Source organism: Pristiophorus japonicus, chromosome 8 (genome assembly GCF_044704955.1).
Source record: "Pristiophorus japonicus isolate sPriJap1 chromosome 8, sPriJap1.hap1, whole genome shotgun sequence".
Classification (NCBI taxonomy): Eukaryota; Metazoa; Chordata; class Chondrichthyes; family Pristiophoridae; genus Pristiophorus; species Pristiophorus japonicus.
Genome location: NC_091984.1, coordinates 3825282 through 3842827, shown reverse-complemented (window position 1 = coordinate 3842827; position 17546 = coordinate 3825282). Strand labels below are relative to the sequence as shown.

Here is a 17546-nt window from a genome sequence, read left to right as displayed (position 1 = left end):
CACACCCCCCCGCCCCCCCCTCCCCCGACCCCACACCCCGCCCCCCCCCCCCTCCCCCCACGCCCAATCTGCAACTCTGGCTAGATTGGCCGATGCCTAAAGAAAATGGGTGAAAAAATTTTAAAATCCATAAATATTTTCCCCGAGGCTGTGGCTCGGGCCTAACACCAGAAAAAGAATAAAATAATTTAAAAAAAACCTAACTAAAAAATCCAAAAAACATTCCCAACACACTTTTAAATTAAGTCACCCCCCAGATCGCCCCCCCCCCCCGATCCTCTCTCCCCCCCAATCCTCTCTCCCCCCCGATCCTCCCCCCCGATGCTCTCTCCCCCCGATCCTCTCTCCCCCCGATCCTCTCCCCGATCCTCTCTCCCCCCGATCCTCTCTCCCCCCGATCCTCTCTCCCCCCGATCCTCTCCCCGATCCTCTCTCCCCCCGATCCTCTCTCCCCCCGATCCTCTCTCCCTCCGATCCTCTCCCCGATCCTCTCTCCCCCCGATCCTCTCTCCCCCCGATCCTCTCTCCCCCCGATCCTCTCCCCGATCCTCTCTCCCCCCGATCCTCTCCCCGATCCTCTCTCCCCCCGATCCTCTCCCCGATCCTCTCTCCCCCCGATCCTCTCCCCGATCCTCTCTCCCCCCGATCCTCTCACCCCACGATCCTCTCCCCCCCGATCCTCCCCACTCCCCCCCCCGATCATCTCTCCCCCCCGATCCTCCCCACCCTCCCCCCCGATCCTCTCACCCCACGATCCTCTCCCCCCCGATCCTCCCCACTACCCCCCCCGATCATCTCTCCCCCCCGATCCTCCCCACTCCCCCCCCCGATCCTCTCTCCCCCCGATCCTCTCACCCCACGATCCTCTCCCCCCCGATCCTCCCCACCCACCCCCCCGATCCTCTCCCCCGCCCCCCCGATCGTCTCTCCCCCCCGATCCTCTCCCCCGCACCCCCCCCCCACCGATCCTCTCCCCCCCCCGATCCTCTCCCTCCCCCGATCCTCTCCCCCGCCCCCCCGATCCTCTCTCCCCCGATCCTCTCCCCCAGCTCCCCCCCCCCCCCGATCCTCTCCCTCCCCGATGTCCTCTCTCCCTGATCCTCTGCTCTCCCCGCTGAGCCCCTCTCCCTGACGGCAATCCCCTCTCCTCCCTCGCCCCCTTCAATGCCTCTTCCTCTTCCCTCTGCACCCAATGGATCCCCTGCCCTTCTCTGCCCGGAGCTGAGGAAAGCACGGTGGTACAGGTGTCAGCCACAGCACCGGTGGGTACGGTGCATGTGCACAGAGAGTCAAACATGCATTGCAAATAATCGCCCCACACATTTACCCACCGACAGACATCACTAAAACAGATTATCTGGTCATTATCACATCACTATGTGTGGGAGCTTGCTGTGTACAAATTGGCTGCTGCCTCGTTTCCCAAATTACAACAGTGACTACACTCCAAATGTACTTCATTGGTTGTGATGCACTTTGGGACGCCCCGAGGCCGTGCATGGCGCTATTTAAACGCAAATTCATTCTTCGTTCTATGTGAAAAGAAGCATTTTTGTGCATGAACTGGGAGCCATAATCCTCAAGGACAAAGGATGAGAGACAGCGTGTTGGAGATATCAATCTATCTCTCGTTATCTGAAAGTGTGTAAGACTCTTTGTTAAAAAGAATCTGAGAGGTCGGAGGAGTGAAAAATCCACTGGGAAGTCCGATGGTCCATCAACCTGAGGTCATCAGGGTTATTAACATGGCTGTTTGACTCTGCTGCCCCGTGTCCTAACTCCCACCCAGTCCCGCTCACCCTCCACCCCCCCGTGCTCACTGCCCCGTGTCCTAACTCACACCCAGTCCCGCTCACCCTCCACCCCCCCCCGTGCTCACTGCCCCGTGTTCTAACTCACACCCAGTCCCACTCACCCATCACCCACTGTGCTCGCTGCCCTGTGTCCTAACTCCCACCGAGTCCCGTTCACCCATCACCCCCCGTGCTCACTGCCCCGTGTCCTAACTCCCACCCAGTCCCGCTCACCCTCCACCCCCCCGTGCTCACTGCCCCGTTTCCTAAATCGCACCGAGTCCCACTCAACCATCACCCCCCGTGCTCACTGACCGTGTCCTAACTCACACCCAGTCCCACTCACCCATCACCCCCTGTGCTCACTGACCCGTGTCCTAACTCACACCCAGTCCCGCTCACCCATCACCCCCTGTGCTTACTGACCCGTGTCCTAACTCACACCCAGTCCCACTCACCCATCACCCCCTGTGCTCACTGACCCGTGTCCTAACTCACACCCAGTCCCACTCACCCATCACTCCCTGTGCTCGCTGCCCTGTGTCCTAACTCCCACCGAGTCCCATTCACCCATCACCCCCTGTGCTCACTGCCCCGTGTCCTAACTCACACCGAGTCCCGCTCACCCATCACCCCCTGTGCTCGCTGCCCCCGTGTCCTAACTCGCACCCAGTCCCGCTCACCCATCACCCCCTGTGCTCACTGCCCCGTGTCCTAACTCACACTCAGTCCCGCTCACCCATCACCCCCCGTGCTCACTGCCCCGTGTCCTAACTCGCACCCAATCCCGTTCACCCATCACCCCCTGTGCTCACTGCCCCGTGTCCTAACTCACACCCAGTCCCGCTTACCCATCACCCCCTGTGCTCACTGCCCCGTATCCTAACTCACACTGAGTCCCGCTCACCCATCACCCCCTGTGCTCACTGCCCCGTATCCTAACTCACACCCAGTCCCACTCACCCATCACCCCCTGTGCTCACTGCCCCGTGTCCTAACTCACACCGTCCTGCTCACCCATCACCCACTGTGCTCACTGCCTGTGTCCTAACTCACACCCAGTCCCACTCACCCATCACCCCCTGTGCTCACTGCCCCGTGTCCTAACTCACACCGTCCTGCTCACCCATCACCCACTGTGCTCGCTGACCTACATTGGCTCCCAGTCCAACAAAGCCTCAATTTTAACATTCTCATCCTTGTGTTCAAATCCCACTGTGGCCCTACACCCCTCCCTATCTCTGTAACCCCCTCCCACCCTACACCCCTCCCTAGCCCTGTAACCCCCTCCCACCCTACACCCCTCCCTATCCCTGTAACCCCCTCCCACCCTACACCCCTCCCTATCCCTGTAACCCCCTCCCACCCTACACCCCTCCCTATCCCTGTAACCCCCTCCCACCCTACACCCCTCCCTATCCCTGTAACCCCCTCCCACCTACACCCCTCCCTATCCCTGTAACCCCCTCCCACCCTACACCCCTCCCTATCCCTGTAACCCCCTCCCACCTACACCCCTCCCTATCCCTGTAATCCCCTCCCACCCTACACCCCTCCCTATCTCTGTAACCCCCTCAAGCCCTATAACCCTACGAGATCTCTGCCCTCCTCCAATTCTGGCCTCTTGAGCATCCCTGATTATAATCGCTCCACCATTGGTGGCCTTGCCTTCAGCTGCCTGGGCCCTAAGCTCTGGAATTCCCTCCCTGAACTTCTCCAACTCTCTACCTCTCTCTCCTCCTTTAAGACGCTTCTTAAAACCGACCTCTTTGACCAAGCTTTTGGTCACCTGGCCTAATATCTCCTTATGTGACTTGGTGTCAAATTTTGCTTGGAATCGCTGCTGTGAAGCACCTTGGGACTTTTCCCATTGGCTCTCCATTCGTCTGACCCGGGACTCCTGCATGTACCCCTCTCCCGTTATCCTGACCACTGGCAGTTGTAACTTCAGCTGCCGAGTCTCCACACTCTGGAATTCGCTCGGGAAAGCTTTCCATCTCTTCCTCCTTTTTACAGGCTTTGTGGCTCAATGGGCAGCACTCAGAAGATTGTGGGTTCAAAACCTACTCCACAATCTAGGCTGACACTCCAGTGAAGTACTGAGGGAGTGCCGCACTGTCGGAGGGGCAGTACTGAGGGAGTGCCGCACTGTCGGAGGGGCAGTACTGAGGGAGTGCCGCACTGTCGGAGGGGCAGTACTGAGGGAGTGCTGCACTGTCGGAGGGGCAGTACTGAGGTAGCGCCGCACTGTCGGAGGGGCAGTACTGAGGGAGTGCTGCACTGTTGGAGGGGCAGTACTGAGGGAGTGCCGCACTGTCGGAGGGGCAGTACTGAGGGAGTGCCGCACTGTCGGAGGGGCAGTACAGAGGGAGTGCCGTACTGTCGGAGGGGCAGTACAGAGGGAGTGCTGCACTGTCGGAGGGGCAGTACTGAGTGGAGCGCCGCACTGTCGGAGGGGCAGTACTGAGGGAGCGCCGCACTGTCGGAGGGGCAGTACTGAGGGAGCGCCGCACTGTCGGAGGGGCAGTACTGAGGGAGCGCCGCACTGTCGGAGAGGCGGTACTGAGGGTGCGTTGCACTGTCGGAGGGGCAGTACTGAGGGAGCTCTGCACTGTCGGAGGGGCAGTACTGAGGGAGCGCTGCACTGTCGGAGGGGCAGTACTGAGGGAGTGCCGCACTGTCGGAGGGGCAGTACTGAGGGAGTGCTGCACTGTCGGAGGGGCTGTACTGAGGGAGCGCTGCACTGTCGGAGGGGCAGTTCTGAGGGAGCGCCGCACTGTCGGAGGGGCAGTACTGAGGGAGCGCTGCAATGTCGGAGGGGCAGTACTAAGTGAACGCCGCACTGTCGGAGGGGCAGTACTGAGGGAGCGCTGCACTGTCGGAGGGGCCGTACTGAGGGAGTTCCGCACTGTCGGGGGGGCAATACTGAGGGAGCACTGCACTGTCGGGGGGGCAGTACTGAGGGAGTGCTGCACTTTCGGAGGGGCAGTACTGAGGGAGTGCTGCACTGTCGGAGGGGCAGTACTGAGGGAGTGCCGCACTGTCGGAGGGGCAGTACTGAGGGAGCGCCACACTGTCGGAGGGGCAATACTAACGGAGCGCTGCACTGTCGGAGAGGCAGTACTGAGGGAGCGCTGCACTGTCGGAGGGGCAGTACTGAGGGAGTGCCGCACTGTCGGAGGGGCAGTACTGAGGGAGCGCCACACTGTCGGAGGGGCAGTACTGAGGGAGTGCTGCACTTTCGGAGGGGCAGTACTGAGGGAGTGCTGCACTGTCGGAGGGGCAGTACTGAGGGAGTGCTACACTGTCGGAGGGGCAGTACTGAGGGAGTGCTGCACTGTCGGAGGGGCAGTACTGAGGGAGTGCTGCACTGTCGGAGGTGCTGTTTTTGAATGACATATTAAACTGAGGGTCTGTTTTGCCTCTCAAAAGACCCCACGGCACTATTTCAAAGAAGAGTATGCGAGTTTTCCCCGATTTCCAGGTCAATATTTATCCTTCAATCAACATCACTTAAAACAGATTACGTGGTTATCAGATTGTCGCTTGTGGGAGCTTGCTGTGCTCAACTTGGCTGCTGTGTTTCCCACATTACAACAGCGGAAGGTCCAGCGTGGTGGCCAGGCCCAGCAGGCTGAGGGGCTCCAGACCATGGGAGCAGGCCGGGGAGCGGAAGGAGCAGTGTGTGGCGGCATACCACTCCAGGGAGCAGCAGGTGCTGGAGCAGGAGAGCAACGGCAGTCAAAAGGGACATCACCAAGATCCAGGTCGGTGATTGGAGCGTGGGGCAGGTACAGCAGGAGCAGCGAGAACGGGGCGAAGGAGCGGCGAGAGACTGTAGAGGGACGTGATCGAGGCCCAGGAGAGGCGAGGGCCCAGGGGCAGCATGGGCCCAGCCCACACTGCGATATGTGTGCGCACTAGGTCCGTGCAGCAGGGCTGGTCTCCAGTCGTCCTGGTTCATCCCTCGCCACTGGACCAAGACCTGGCTCTGTCTAGCCCGTGTGGTGGCTGGTGTGCAACGGTCACCCCACGTTAAAAAAATCCACCCACAGGCATCTTCCACCCTTCAGGAGAAAGTTCGGGATCCGGAATATTAGGTCCTTCATTGAAACACCTGTGAACTTTTTGGCGTGGAAGCAAGCCATCCTCGATTGGAGGGACTGCCTCTGATGATGATGACAACAGTGACTCCACATCAACATTACTTCATTGGCTGTAAAGCACTTTGGAACGTCCTGGTGTCATAAGAAGCGGGAGAGACGTTTATTTATTTTCTTCTTTCTTTCCCAGGGCTGGCTATTGTCCACAAGGCACAAGACGGATAGCTTTGCCTCAGCCTAAATGTTGCTTTCCCAGAGTTTGATACCCGAGCCTTTCTCCAAACACGTATTGACTGCACCCTCGGAGCTCAGGTACCTGCCACCTGTTCACGCCTACAGACACAATCTGCCTTCTCCACTTTCACACGTACTCGGCTTGTAAACAACAGGAAACTGGGAGCAGGAAGCTTGCAAGCAACACATTCGATCCTAATTGCACCGAGAGCAGATTTTTCTTTTGGTTAAGACACCTCCCGTGGGCGGATTTTGTGAAATTGTGAAGTTGGTGACAGAACTAACAGAAGATTTGCACAAAATGTTCACGGAACCGTCAAATCTTACAGCACAGAGAGAGGTCATTCGGCCCATCATGCCTGTGCCGGCTCTGTGACAGAGCGATCCAATTAGTCCCACTCCCCCCCTGCTCTTTCCCCCATAGCGCTGCAAATGTTTACGTATACTGCTCGACTACTGCCTCCAATTCTGGGCACTGCACTTTAGGAAGGATGTGAAGGCCTTGGAGAGGCTGTAGATTAGATTGACCAGAATGGTTCCAGAGATGAGGGACTTCAATTGCGTGGAGAGACTGCAGAAACTGGGGTTGTTCTCCTTAGAGCAGAGAAGATTAATGGGGGATTTAATAGAGATGTTCAAAATTATGAGTGGTTTTGATAAGAGTAAATAGGTTGAAAATGATTCCAGTGCAGAAGGGTGGTTAATTTTTATGATCACTGCTGCCCAAATGCTCCCCCACTGAAACATGCTCCACTTGCATCAGACCCAGATCCAGCAATTTCTCCTTCCTCATTGGGCTGGAAATACACTGAGCAGGCAAGTTCTCACGTACACATTTCAAGAATTCCTCCCCAGCTTTGCCCTTTACACCGTTATTTTCCCAGTCTATAATTAGGATAATGGAAGCCCATTATCACTATTCTTTCACCTTTCTGCAATTTGCCTGCACATTTGTTGCTCTATCTCCTGCCCACTATTTGGTGGCCTATTTATACACCCAGAAGTATAATAGCTCCACTATTGCTACTTAAATGTGTCAGCCGTGGCTCAGGGGGCAGCACGCTCATCTCGGAGTCAGAAGGTTGTGGGTTCAAGTCCCACTCCAGGGACTTGAGTACATAAAAAAACAATTTGCACAGTGTAGTCCTGAGGGAGTGCTGCACTGTCGGAGGGGCAGTACTGAGGGAGCGCTGCACTGTTGGAGGGGCAGTACTGAGGGAGTGCCGCACTGTTGAAGGGGCAGTACTGAGGGAGCGCTGCACTGTTGGAGGGGCAGTACTGAGGGAGTGCTGCACTGTTGGAGGGGCAGTACTGAGGGAGCACCGCACTGTCGGAGGGGCAGTACTGAGGGAGTGCTGCACTGTTGGAGGGGCAGTACTGAGTGAGTGCTGCACTGTCGGAGGGGCAGTATTGAGGGAGTGCTGCACTGCCGGAGGGGCAGTACTGAGGGAGTGCTGCACTGTCGGAGGGGCAGTACTGAGGGAGTGCTGCACTGTCGGAGGGGCAGTACTGAGGAAGTGCTGCGCTGTCGGAGGGGCAGTACTGAGGGAGTGCTGCACTGTCGGAGGGGCAGTACTGAGGAAGTGCTGCGCTGTCGGAGGGGCAGTACTGAGGGAGTGCTGCACTGTCGGAGGGGCAGTACTGAGGGAGCGCTGCACTGTTGGAGGGGCAGTACTGAGGGAGCACCGCACTGTCGGAGGGGCAGTACTGAGGGAGTACTGCGCTGTTGGAGGTGTCGTCTTTGGGATGGCTAGCGGGCTTGGGAGGAACCGGTTACTTTGGACCTGTTGTTCCCAATGCTGGGGCTTTCCCTCGCCTCATGTCTGTGTCTGTTGTCGACTCATGCATAGATTGATTGCATTGATTAGTCAACAAATCCTATCATTGTGTCACGCAACTTCCAAACTCATGGAAGGCGAACTAGATGAATCTTGGGACTTTCCTCATCCACCAATTCCAAAGCTCTTTTGAACAACTTTAAAAAAAAATTACTCTTGGGATGTGGGCATCGCTGGCCAGGCCGGCATTTATTGCCCATCCCTAATTGCCCCTTGAGAAGGTGGTGGTGAGCCGCCTTCTTGAACCGCTGCAGTCCGTGTGGTGAAGGTGCTCCCACAGTGCTGTTAGGGAGGGAGTTCCAGGATTGTGACCCAGCGACGATGAAGGAACGGCGATATATTTCCCAGTCGGGATGGTGTGTGACTGGGAGGGGAACGTGGAGGTGGTGGTGTTCCCATGCAACTGCTGCCCTTGTCCTTCTAGGTGGTAGAGGTCGCGGGTTTGGGAGGTGCTGCCGAAGAAGCCTTGGCGAGTTGCTGCAGTGCATCTTGTAGATGGTGCACACTGCAGCCAGGGGGCACCGGTGGTGGAGGGAGTGAGTGTTGAAGGCGGTGGATGGGGAGCTGATCAAGCGGCTGCTTTGTCCTGGATGGTGTCGAGCTTCTCGAGTGTTTGTTGGAGCTGCACTCATCCAGGCAAGTGGGGAGTGTTCCATCACACTCCTGACTTGTTCCTTGTAGATGGTGGAGAGGCTTTGGGGAGTCAGGAGGTGAGACACTCACCGCAGAATACCCAGCCTCTGACCCGCTCTCGGATCTTAGAACCATAGAAATTTACGGCACGGAAGTTTAAGAGCTCTCCGTGCAGTTCTCATAACCACGTCCTGCACGAATCCCAACGATAGACAAATAGATCTGGCTGGTTGGTGGCCAATTGCACACACACGCAATAAAATCACAAACAGAACGAGAGGTGCCACTTACCGTAACCAATCACTGCGATCACTGCAAAGATGACAAACCAGAACAAAACGCCAGCTGTGAATCGCAGCAGGAGGATGAAGATTAAACTCACCACCATGGCAATGACCAGGCCACTGCAAAAGTAAGAAAAAAAGTCAATCAGCGGAAACAAATTTATTTCCACAGAACAGAGGAGTTTTATATATAGATGTACTATATATATATGGACTGTATAAATGTACTCTTATATATGTATAGACTGCAGCCACAGGACGTTACAAAGCGCTTTACAGCCAATGAGATACTTTTCAAGTGAAGTCACTATTGTAATGTCGGAAACGCAGCCGTCAATTTGCGCACAGCAAGCTCCCACAAACAATGTTGTGATAATGACCGGATAATCTGTTTTGTAGTGATGTTGGTTGAGGGAGAAAGAAATATCTTGCATTTCTATCGCACATTTCACGACCTCAGAATGTCCCAAAGCATTGAACAACCAGTGAAGTATTTTTGAAGTGCAGTCACTGTTCGAATGTCCAAGATTTGGCAGACAATGCGTGCACCGCAAGATACGACAAACAGCAACGTGATAATGGACAGATAATCTGTTTTTTTTAGTGATGTTGGTTGAGAGATAAAGATTGTCCCCAGGACACCGGGGAGAACTCCCCTGCTCCTCTTCGAAATAGTGACATGGGATCTTTTACATCCATCTGAGGGAGCAGACGGGGCCTCGGTTTAACGTCTCATCTTAAACCGGCACGTCCGAAAGTGTAGCGCTCCCTCAGCACTGCCCCTCCGACAGTGCAGCTCTCCCTCAGTATTGCCCCTCCGACAGTGCAGCACTCCCTCAGCACTGCCCCTCCGACAGTGCAGCTCTCCCTCAGTATTGCCCCTCCGACAGTGCAGCACTCCCTCAGCACTGCCCCTCCGAAACTGCAGCGCTCCCTCAATACTGCCCCTCCAAAGGTGCAGCTCTCCCTCAATACTGCCCCTCCGACAGTGCAGCACTCCCTCAGTACTGCCCCTCCCACAGTGCAGCACTCCCTCAGTACTGCCCCTCCCACAGTGCAGCTCTCCCTCAGTACTGCCCGTCTGACAGTGCAGCACTCCCTCAGCACTGCCCCTCCGAAACTGCAGCGCTCCCTCAGTACTGCCCCTCCGACAGTGCAGCACTCCCTCAGCACTGTCCCTCCAAAACTGCAGCGCTCCCTCAGTACTGCCCCTCCGACAGTGCAGCTCTCCCTCAATACTGCCCCTCCCACAGTGCAGCACTCCTTCAGTACTGCCCCTCCGACAGTGCAGCACTCCCTCAGTACTGCCCCTCCCACAGTGCAGCACTCCCTCAGTACTGCCCCTCCGACAGTGCGGCACTCCCTCAGTACTGCCCCTCCGACAGTGCAGCACTCCCTCAGTACTGCCCCTCCCACAGTGCAGCACTCCCTCAGTACTGCCCCTCCGACAGTGCGGCACTCCCTCAGTACTGCCCCTCCCACAGTGCAGCACTCCCTCAGTACTGCCCCTCCGACAGTGCGGCACTCCCTCAGTACTGCCCCTCCGACAGTGCAGCACTCCCTCAGTACTGCCCCTCCCACAGTGCAGCACTCCCTCAGTACTGCCCCTCCCACAGTGCGGCGCTCCCTCAGTACTGCCCCTCCGACAGTGCAGCACTCCCTCAGTACTGCCCCTCCGACAGTGCAGCACTCCCTCAGTACTGCCCCTCCGACAGTGCAGCACTCCCTCAGTACTGCCCCTCCCACAGTGCGGCGCTCCCTCAGTACTGCCCCTCCCACAGTGCGGCGCTCCCTCAGTACTGCCCCTCCGACAGTGCGGCGCTCCCTCAGCACTGCACTGGCAGCCACCTAAGGACTCATTTTTAGAGTGGAAGGAAGTGTTCCTTGATTCCGAGGGACTGCCTATGATGCAATGGTGGACGATGGAAATCGGGGCTGTGTAAGAGCCCAGACAAAAGAGCAGTGATCCGAGCACCGAGCCCTGAGGAACACCAGTCTACCTCCGTCCAGTCCGAGAACCCGACGCTCCCCACAACTCTCAGTTTTCTATCCCTCAGCCAATGTTGGAGCCTTGCTGCTGAGCCACATCCCTTTTACCTCAATGGGCTTCATCCACCCTCTCTGTTACCTCATCAAAAAATAAACTCGTGCTGTCACTTGTACGCAGCAGAAGGCATCGATCAACCCGTCCATGCGCTCAGACTGAAAAGCCGAGACTCCTGTGCTAAATCCCAGCATGGATTGGATAAGCTGACAGCCTTCAAAGTTGTGTCAATTCCGTGAGCCCAACGCCGTAAAGCTCCCCAGTGATTAATTACCGGGCCTCTCCAGCCGGCTTATTCAAGTGTAAACACGGAGCTGGCAGAGAAATTGCTGTCACTTGTGAGTGGTGCATTAGTGACAGACAGCGACACTGAGGGAAGGTGAAAGGTGTGTGTGGAACTTGGTCCAGACAGCATCATCATCATCATGAGTTCTCAGGTGGCTGAACACTCCAATACGAGAGCCACAGACCCTGCCACAGGTGGGACAGACAGTGGTTGAGGGAAGGGGAGGGTGGGACTGGTTTGCCGCACGCTCCTTCCGCTGCCTGCGCTTGGTTTCTGCATGCTCTCGGCGATGAGACTCGAGGTGCTCAATGCCCTCCCGGATACACTTCCTCCACTTAGGGCGGTCTTTGGCCAGGGACTCCCAGGTGTCGGTGGGGATGTTGCACTTTATCAGGGAGGCTTTGAGGGTGGTCCCTTGTAACGTTTCCTCTGCCCACCTGGGGCTCGTTTGCCTTGAAGGAGTTCCGAGTAGAGCGCTTGCTTTGGGAGTCTCGTGTCGGGGCATGTGGACAATGTGGCCCTGCCCAGCGGCGCTGGTCGAGTGTGGTCAGTGCTTCGATGCTGGGGATGCAAACCAGCAGGAACTTGGTCCAGACAGCACTAAATGCGCCAACAGTCCCGAGAACTTTACTGCTGTAAGGTGCCCTTATTGATCGGTACTTACATTAAGATCCAGTACCAGGAGTTGGTGTAGTCTTCAAATATCTTCATCCCAAACTCCCTAGCGTCGAGGACATGATTTATTCCTCTGCAATAAACAGAAAGCACATTAGTTGCTGCACTCACTCGCCCGCAGTGCGTGACGCTTTCATCACGCCACTCATTACGTACAGCTCGGTGCAAGAGGTTAATGATATCTCCATGTTAAAAGCCGGGCATTAGCTGTGGCTGCAAGAGCTCCATTACATCACCTCGCCATTCAAATTAAATACAGCACTGGCCTTTCCATGCTGCCGCACTTAGCCATTCCGTTAGAGCAAGAGCCATTTAAAAAAACAAACCCTGCTGTCTGGAACGGGTTTGGTTATGTTGCTCATTTCAATTAACAAATATAGAAAGAACGTGCATGTATCATCATCATCGGCAGTCCACTCTGTGCGTGCGAGAGTGTGCACGCGTGTGCTTGTGTGCCTGTGCGAGTGTGCACATGTGATGTGTGTAAGAGTGTAACAGCCAGGACATTCCCACGGGCAGGATTGCGGGATTCACCCATCTCTTGCCCAGTGGATGTCCTGAAAGCTCTGGCACCTGATAAAAGCACAGCCAACTTTTACAGGCGTAAGAGTTTTAAAACACACTTAAAACATAAAAAATAAAATTTAAAAAACTCATTCAATATTTTTAAATGCTGCCCACTACATTAAATTTATTTTAAAGTATGGTTTAAAAAAACATTTTTAAAAATCGGGGATTTAAAAAAAAATTAAAACATAAATAACTTTAATTTAAATTAATGTTAAATATGCAGTGTATTTTTTCTATTTTTTATTAGCGTTTTGGGTGTTTGGGGGGGGTTTCTCAATCATAATAATGGGAATTCCAACTTACGGAGTTCCTATTACTATGAATGAGAACATACTGTACCTGATTGGCTGCCCAGAGCCATGTGACTGCAACTGGCGCCCTGCACATGTCCTGACATGCACGCGCTGTAACACGCAGTCAGTGGCCTCAGGACCGGGAACTCGCGCGGGCGCAGCAGGAACAGTTGGTGCGCTTCTTTTTTCTAGAATCCAGTCGAGCACCCGTGGGAAGGACAAAGTGGGATTTCTGCGCCAACATCTTATCCGAAGGACAGCCCCTCCGATTAGTAGCAATCAGCAAAGAGCCATGGCACAGCCACTAAGGTTTACGTGAGCGCCTGGCTAGGGAGGGGGAAGTGGGACTGGGTTTCTGCTTCTGGTCACTACATAGCGTGTGCGTGTGTATGTGTGTGTGTGTGTGTGAGAGTATGCATGTGTATGTGTGTGCATGTGTGTGTGTATGTGTGTGTGTATGTATGTTCGTGCATGTGTATGTTCGTGTGCGTGTATGTGCGCGCGTGTGTATGTGCGCACATGTGTGTGTGTGCGTGCGAGAGTGTGCACGCGTATGCTTGTGTGCCTGTATGTGTGTGCACATGTGATTGTGTGTGTTGATGTGTGTAAGAGTGTGCATGTGTATGCATGTGTGCCTGTGTGTATGTGCATGTGTGTGTATGTGTGTGTGTGTGTGTGTGTGTTAGAGTGTGTGTGTGAGTGTGTATGAGTGGTGTGTGTGAGTGTATGGTGTGTGTGTGTGTGTGTGTGTGGTGTGTGTGTGTGTGTGGTGTGTGTGTGTGTGTATGTACGCGCGTGTGTGTGTGTGTGTGTGTGTGAGTGTGGGGCTGTGTGGGGAGGGGAGGGAGTTTACATTTGGGTGTGTGTGAGTGTGCTGTGTGTACGTGTGTGTGTACGTGTGTGTGTGAGTGTGTTTGTTGTGTGTGTGCACATGTGTGTGAGTGTGAGTGTGCACGTGTGTGTGCGTGTGTACGTGTGTGTGCACGTGTGTGTGTGAGTGTGTTTGAATGAGTGTGGTGTGTGTGTGTACGTGTGTGTGTGAGTGTGTTTGAATGAGTGTGGTGTGAGTGTGTGTGCACATGTGTGTGAGTGCGAGTGTGCACTTGTGTGTGCGCGTGTGTACATGTGTGTGTACATGTGTGTGTGAGTGTGTTTGAATGAGTGTGGTGTGAGTGCGAGTGTGCACGTGTGTGTGTGTGTGTGTACGTGTGTGTGTGTGTGTGCACATGTGTGTGAGTGCGAGTGTGCACGTGTGTGTGTGCGTGTGTATGTGTGTGTGTATGTGTGTGTGTTTGTGTGTGTGTGTGTGTGTGGGGCTGTTTGTGGAGGGGAGGGGGGTTACATTTGAGTATGTTGTACATCGAGTAAGATGATGACTGCGTTGTCTGTGGCCAAATAACCTGCTGTCACCATGTAAGCTTACACATGAAGAGGGGATTGACCAGAATGGTTACAGGGATGGGGTACTTCAGTTACGTGGATAGACTGGAGAAGTTGGGGTTGTTCTCCTTAGAGCAGAGAAGGTTAAGGAGAGATTTAATAGAGGTGTTTAAAATCATGAAGGGTTTTGATCGAGTAAATAAGGAGACACTGTTTCCAGTGGCAGGAGGGTCGGTAACCAGAGGGACACAGATTGAAGGTGATTGACAAAAGGATTAGAGGGGGAGATGGGGAGAGTTTATTTACGCAGCGAGTTGTTGTGATCTGGAATGCGCTGCCTGAAAGGGCGGTGGGAGCAGATTCAATAGTAACTTTCAAACGGAAATTGGATAAATACTTGAAGGGGAAAGATGTGCCGGGCTGTGGGGAAAGAGCGGGGAGTGGGACTGATTGGATCGCTCTGTCACAGAGCCGGCACAGGAACGATGGGCCAAATGGCCTCCTCCTGTGCTGTGAGATCCTGTGAAAGAGGGCGACAGAAGCGAGGTGTTTGAGCACTCGGCTCTGCCGAGAAAGGAATTAACGCCATCAGGAGAGAAGAAGAGAGAATCGATGAGAGAAACATTGGTTGAGAGGTTTTCATTCAATGATAGTCAATCTCTGACAGGGGCAGCATTGGAGTAGAACAATAGGTTTGCGGCTGAATTATTATTGTCGAGTAAATCTAAGTAACTATTGTCACGTTGGTCTGGTATTGGCAGAAATGTGATTGGAACTTGGAGGGTTTGAAGAGAAGTCGGGATAGATTGAGATTCCATGCACCTGCAATCTGGGAGTCTACTTTCTGTAGAATGCCCCAACAGAATGTACAATCAATAGTCAGGAGACTTCAGATGAATGTTGCAGCTTCTTGAGCAAGTTTCAGAGTTGTGGTGAAGATTTCTTTGAATAAATGGAGTGGGATTTTCTCCCAAACCATAACCACAAATATCGGCCCGTGTAATGTATTTGCTCCACGGGTTCTTTGCTTAAGAATCCATAGCAACACATTGCTATTAAGCACCAGTTGGTTTATTAACAAAGGTTTAACAATCACACGACACATTACCGGTTCATCCACCAGGCTCACAACTGCATACCTCATCGTGGATGACCCAGACCCAATTGGTTGGGGTTTTATGGAGTCTTGTCAACATCACGTGACTGGCTAAGCCACTCACAGTGCAACTGCTCCACAAACCAGTGAGGATGCTCACAGGTACGTACGTTACAAGCGGGGAATTACCTCAGCACAACGATCACTTTGGGGGGTTGCCAACTCTCCAGGGCTGGTGAATCGCAGGACACGGCAGCAAGCAATAGCCGGGAGAGAGGGTGGCATCAACAATTGTGTTTTTCTGTGTTCGCTTTGAACACTTGTATTTAGCGGTTGTAAAATATGGGAGATGGGGGAAAAGGGCAGTTTGACTGACAGCTAAGATTCATTCAATCAGGTAACAAAGTGGCCTGTTCGCTTTCTGATTGGCTGTGTGGGGAGGCGGGCCACCTGGCGGACGGACCAATGGTGTGTGGGGGCAGGAGGTGTTTTTTTATTCATCCACAGGATGTGGGCATCACTGGCAAGGCCGGCATTTATTGCCCATCCATACTTGAGAAGCCGCCTTCTCGCAGAGCTGAGTGTCTCGTTGGGCCATTTAAGAGTCAACCACACCAGTGTGAGTCTGGAGTCACACATCGGCCAAACCGGATAAGGACGGCGGATTTCCTTCCCTAAAGGGACATCAGTGAATCAGTTGGGTTTTTATGACAATCCGGTAGTCACATAGTCACCATTACTGATACTAGCTTTTTATTCGAGATTTATTTAATGAACGGAATTTAAATTCCCCAGCTGCCATGGTGGGATTTGAACTCCAGATCATTAGGCCAGGCCTCTGGATTACTGGCCCAGTAACATAACCACCACACTCCCGCACCCGACGATGTGATGCGACCTCCGGGACTACGTCCAATCAGAGATGGCGGCTCCACACTAACTCCAACACCACAACCTCCAGGAATTATGGGTACCGAATGGAAGCAGATCAGAGGAACTCCCCGGCAACTGTCTTTTAATGTATCGTAGGGCAGCGGTTAAATTACTGGGCTAGTAAACCAGAGGCCTGGACGTAATAATCCAGAGAACGTGAGTTCAAATCTCACCAGGGCAGATTGAGAATTCAAGAAGTCAGTTTTTTAAGAATCTGCTATTGGTAAAAGTGACCGTGACGTTGCCGGTCTGTCGTTACAAACCCAACGGGTTCACCGGTGTCCTTTCGGGATGGAAACCTGCCGCCCTCACCCGGTCTGGGCCTATATGTGACTCCAGTCCCACGCCAACGCGGTTGACTCTTAACTGCCCCCTGAGTTGGCCGAGCGAGACACGCAGTTTGTATCAAACCCGTTCCCAGCGATTCAAGACCCACACCCACCTTCTCGGCCAATAAATGCCAGCCATGCCAGCGACACCCACATCCCCCAGAATGAATAAAGAGATTAGGTTCAGAAAAAAAACCCTTCGGGTCTTAACCCTTCCAAAACACCGGCCCTGCTGTCATCCCCTTTTAGCTTTAACACCCAAAGGATGGCAGCAGCCCCACTCCCCCACTCCTCCCCGCACCCCACCCACAACAGGTGCTCCCTCTGCAATACACCGAAGGGTTGACTCAGACTATGGGCATATGTGACTCAAAGGAAGAAGGGACAGCACCTTTGACCACCTCAGGACGTCCCAAAGTGCTTCACTTTGTGAGACAAGCGAGATACCCAGCGAGGCAGGTCGCCCTCGTGACCACCGTCGCCCCCAAAGCCTTCCGCAGTCCCCTGCCTCTGCCGGGCGCACATCAAAGCTTCACTCCTGACAAGTGGCCTGACATGGGGACCCGGAACAAGCCCAGCCCGGTGGTGATGTACTGCAGCCTCATGCACAGGGCTACGCCAGTGGACCGAAAGCAGCATCGCCAAGTGAACAGCTTTAATAGTTTAGTGGTTAGGCATCCAGTATTAACATCGTCATCGGGCAACATTGCAACAGTGCGGCAAGTCAGCTGTTAGTTACGGCGTGCCGACGTCACACACGACCATTCACTCGGTTGTACTTTACAGTCCAGAGCAAAGCTGGAACTAGCTCTGCCTACTTACAAAGAATTAGTTTGAATTTAAAGCACAGAAACAGGCCATGCGGCCCAACGCCAGAGTACTTTCCACACGAGGCTCTTCACAATCCATTCACTCCATCTCACCCTGTCCCCATATCCTTCTATTCCTTTCTCCCTCATGTGTTTATCCAGCTTCCCCTTAAATGCATCGATACTATTCACCTCAACCCCTCCCTGTGGCAGCGAGTTCCACATTCTCACCCCTCTCTGGGTAAA

The 17546-nt window shown here is 54.1% G+C and overlaps 1 protein-coding gene across 7 annotated transcripts in view; it reads right to left on the bottom strand.

Moving 5' to 3' along the window:
* Positions 1-17546, bottom strand: part of slc44a5b (solute carrier family 44 member 5b) — a 240695-nt gene that overhangs the window by 53506 nt on the left and 169643 nt on the right. For all 7 annotated transcript variants that reach the window (XM_070886459.1, XM_070886461.1, XM_070886464.1 and 4 more), the window contains 2 exons: positions 11880-11963; positions 8893-9005 (listed from right to left, as the gene is read on the bottom strand). In XM_070886459.1, coding sequence (XP_070742560.1) covers positions 8893-9005; positions 11880-11963 — 197 coding nt within the window. The remainder of the gene's footprint in view (positions 1-8892; positions 9006-11879; positions 11964-17546) is intronic.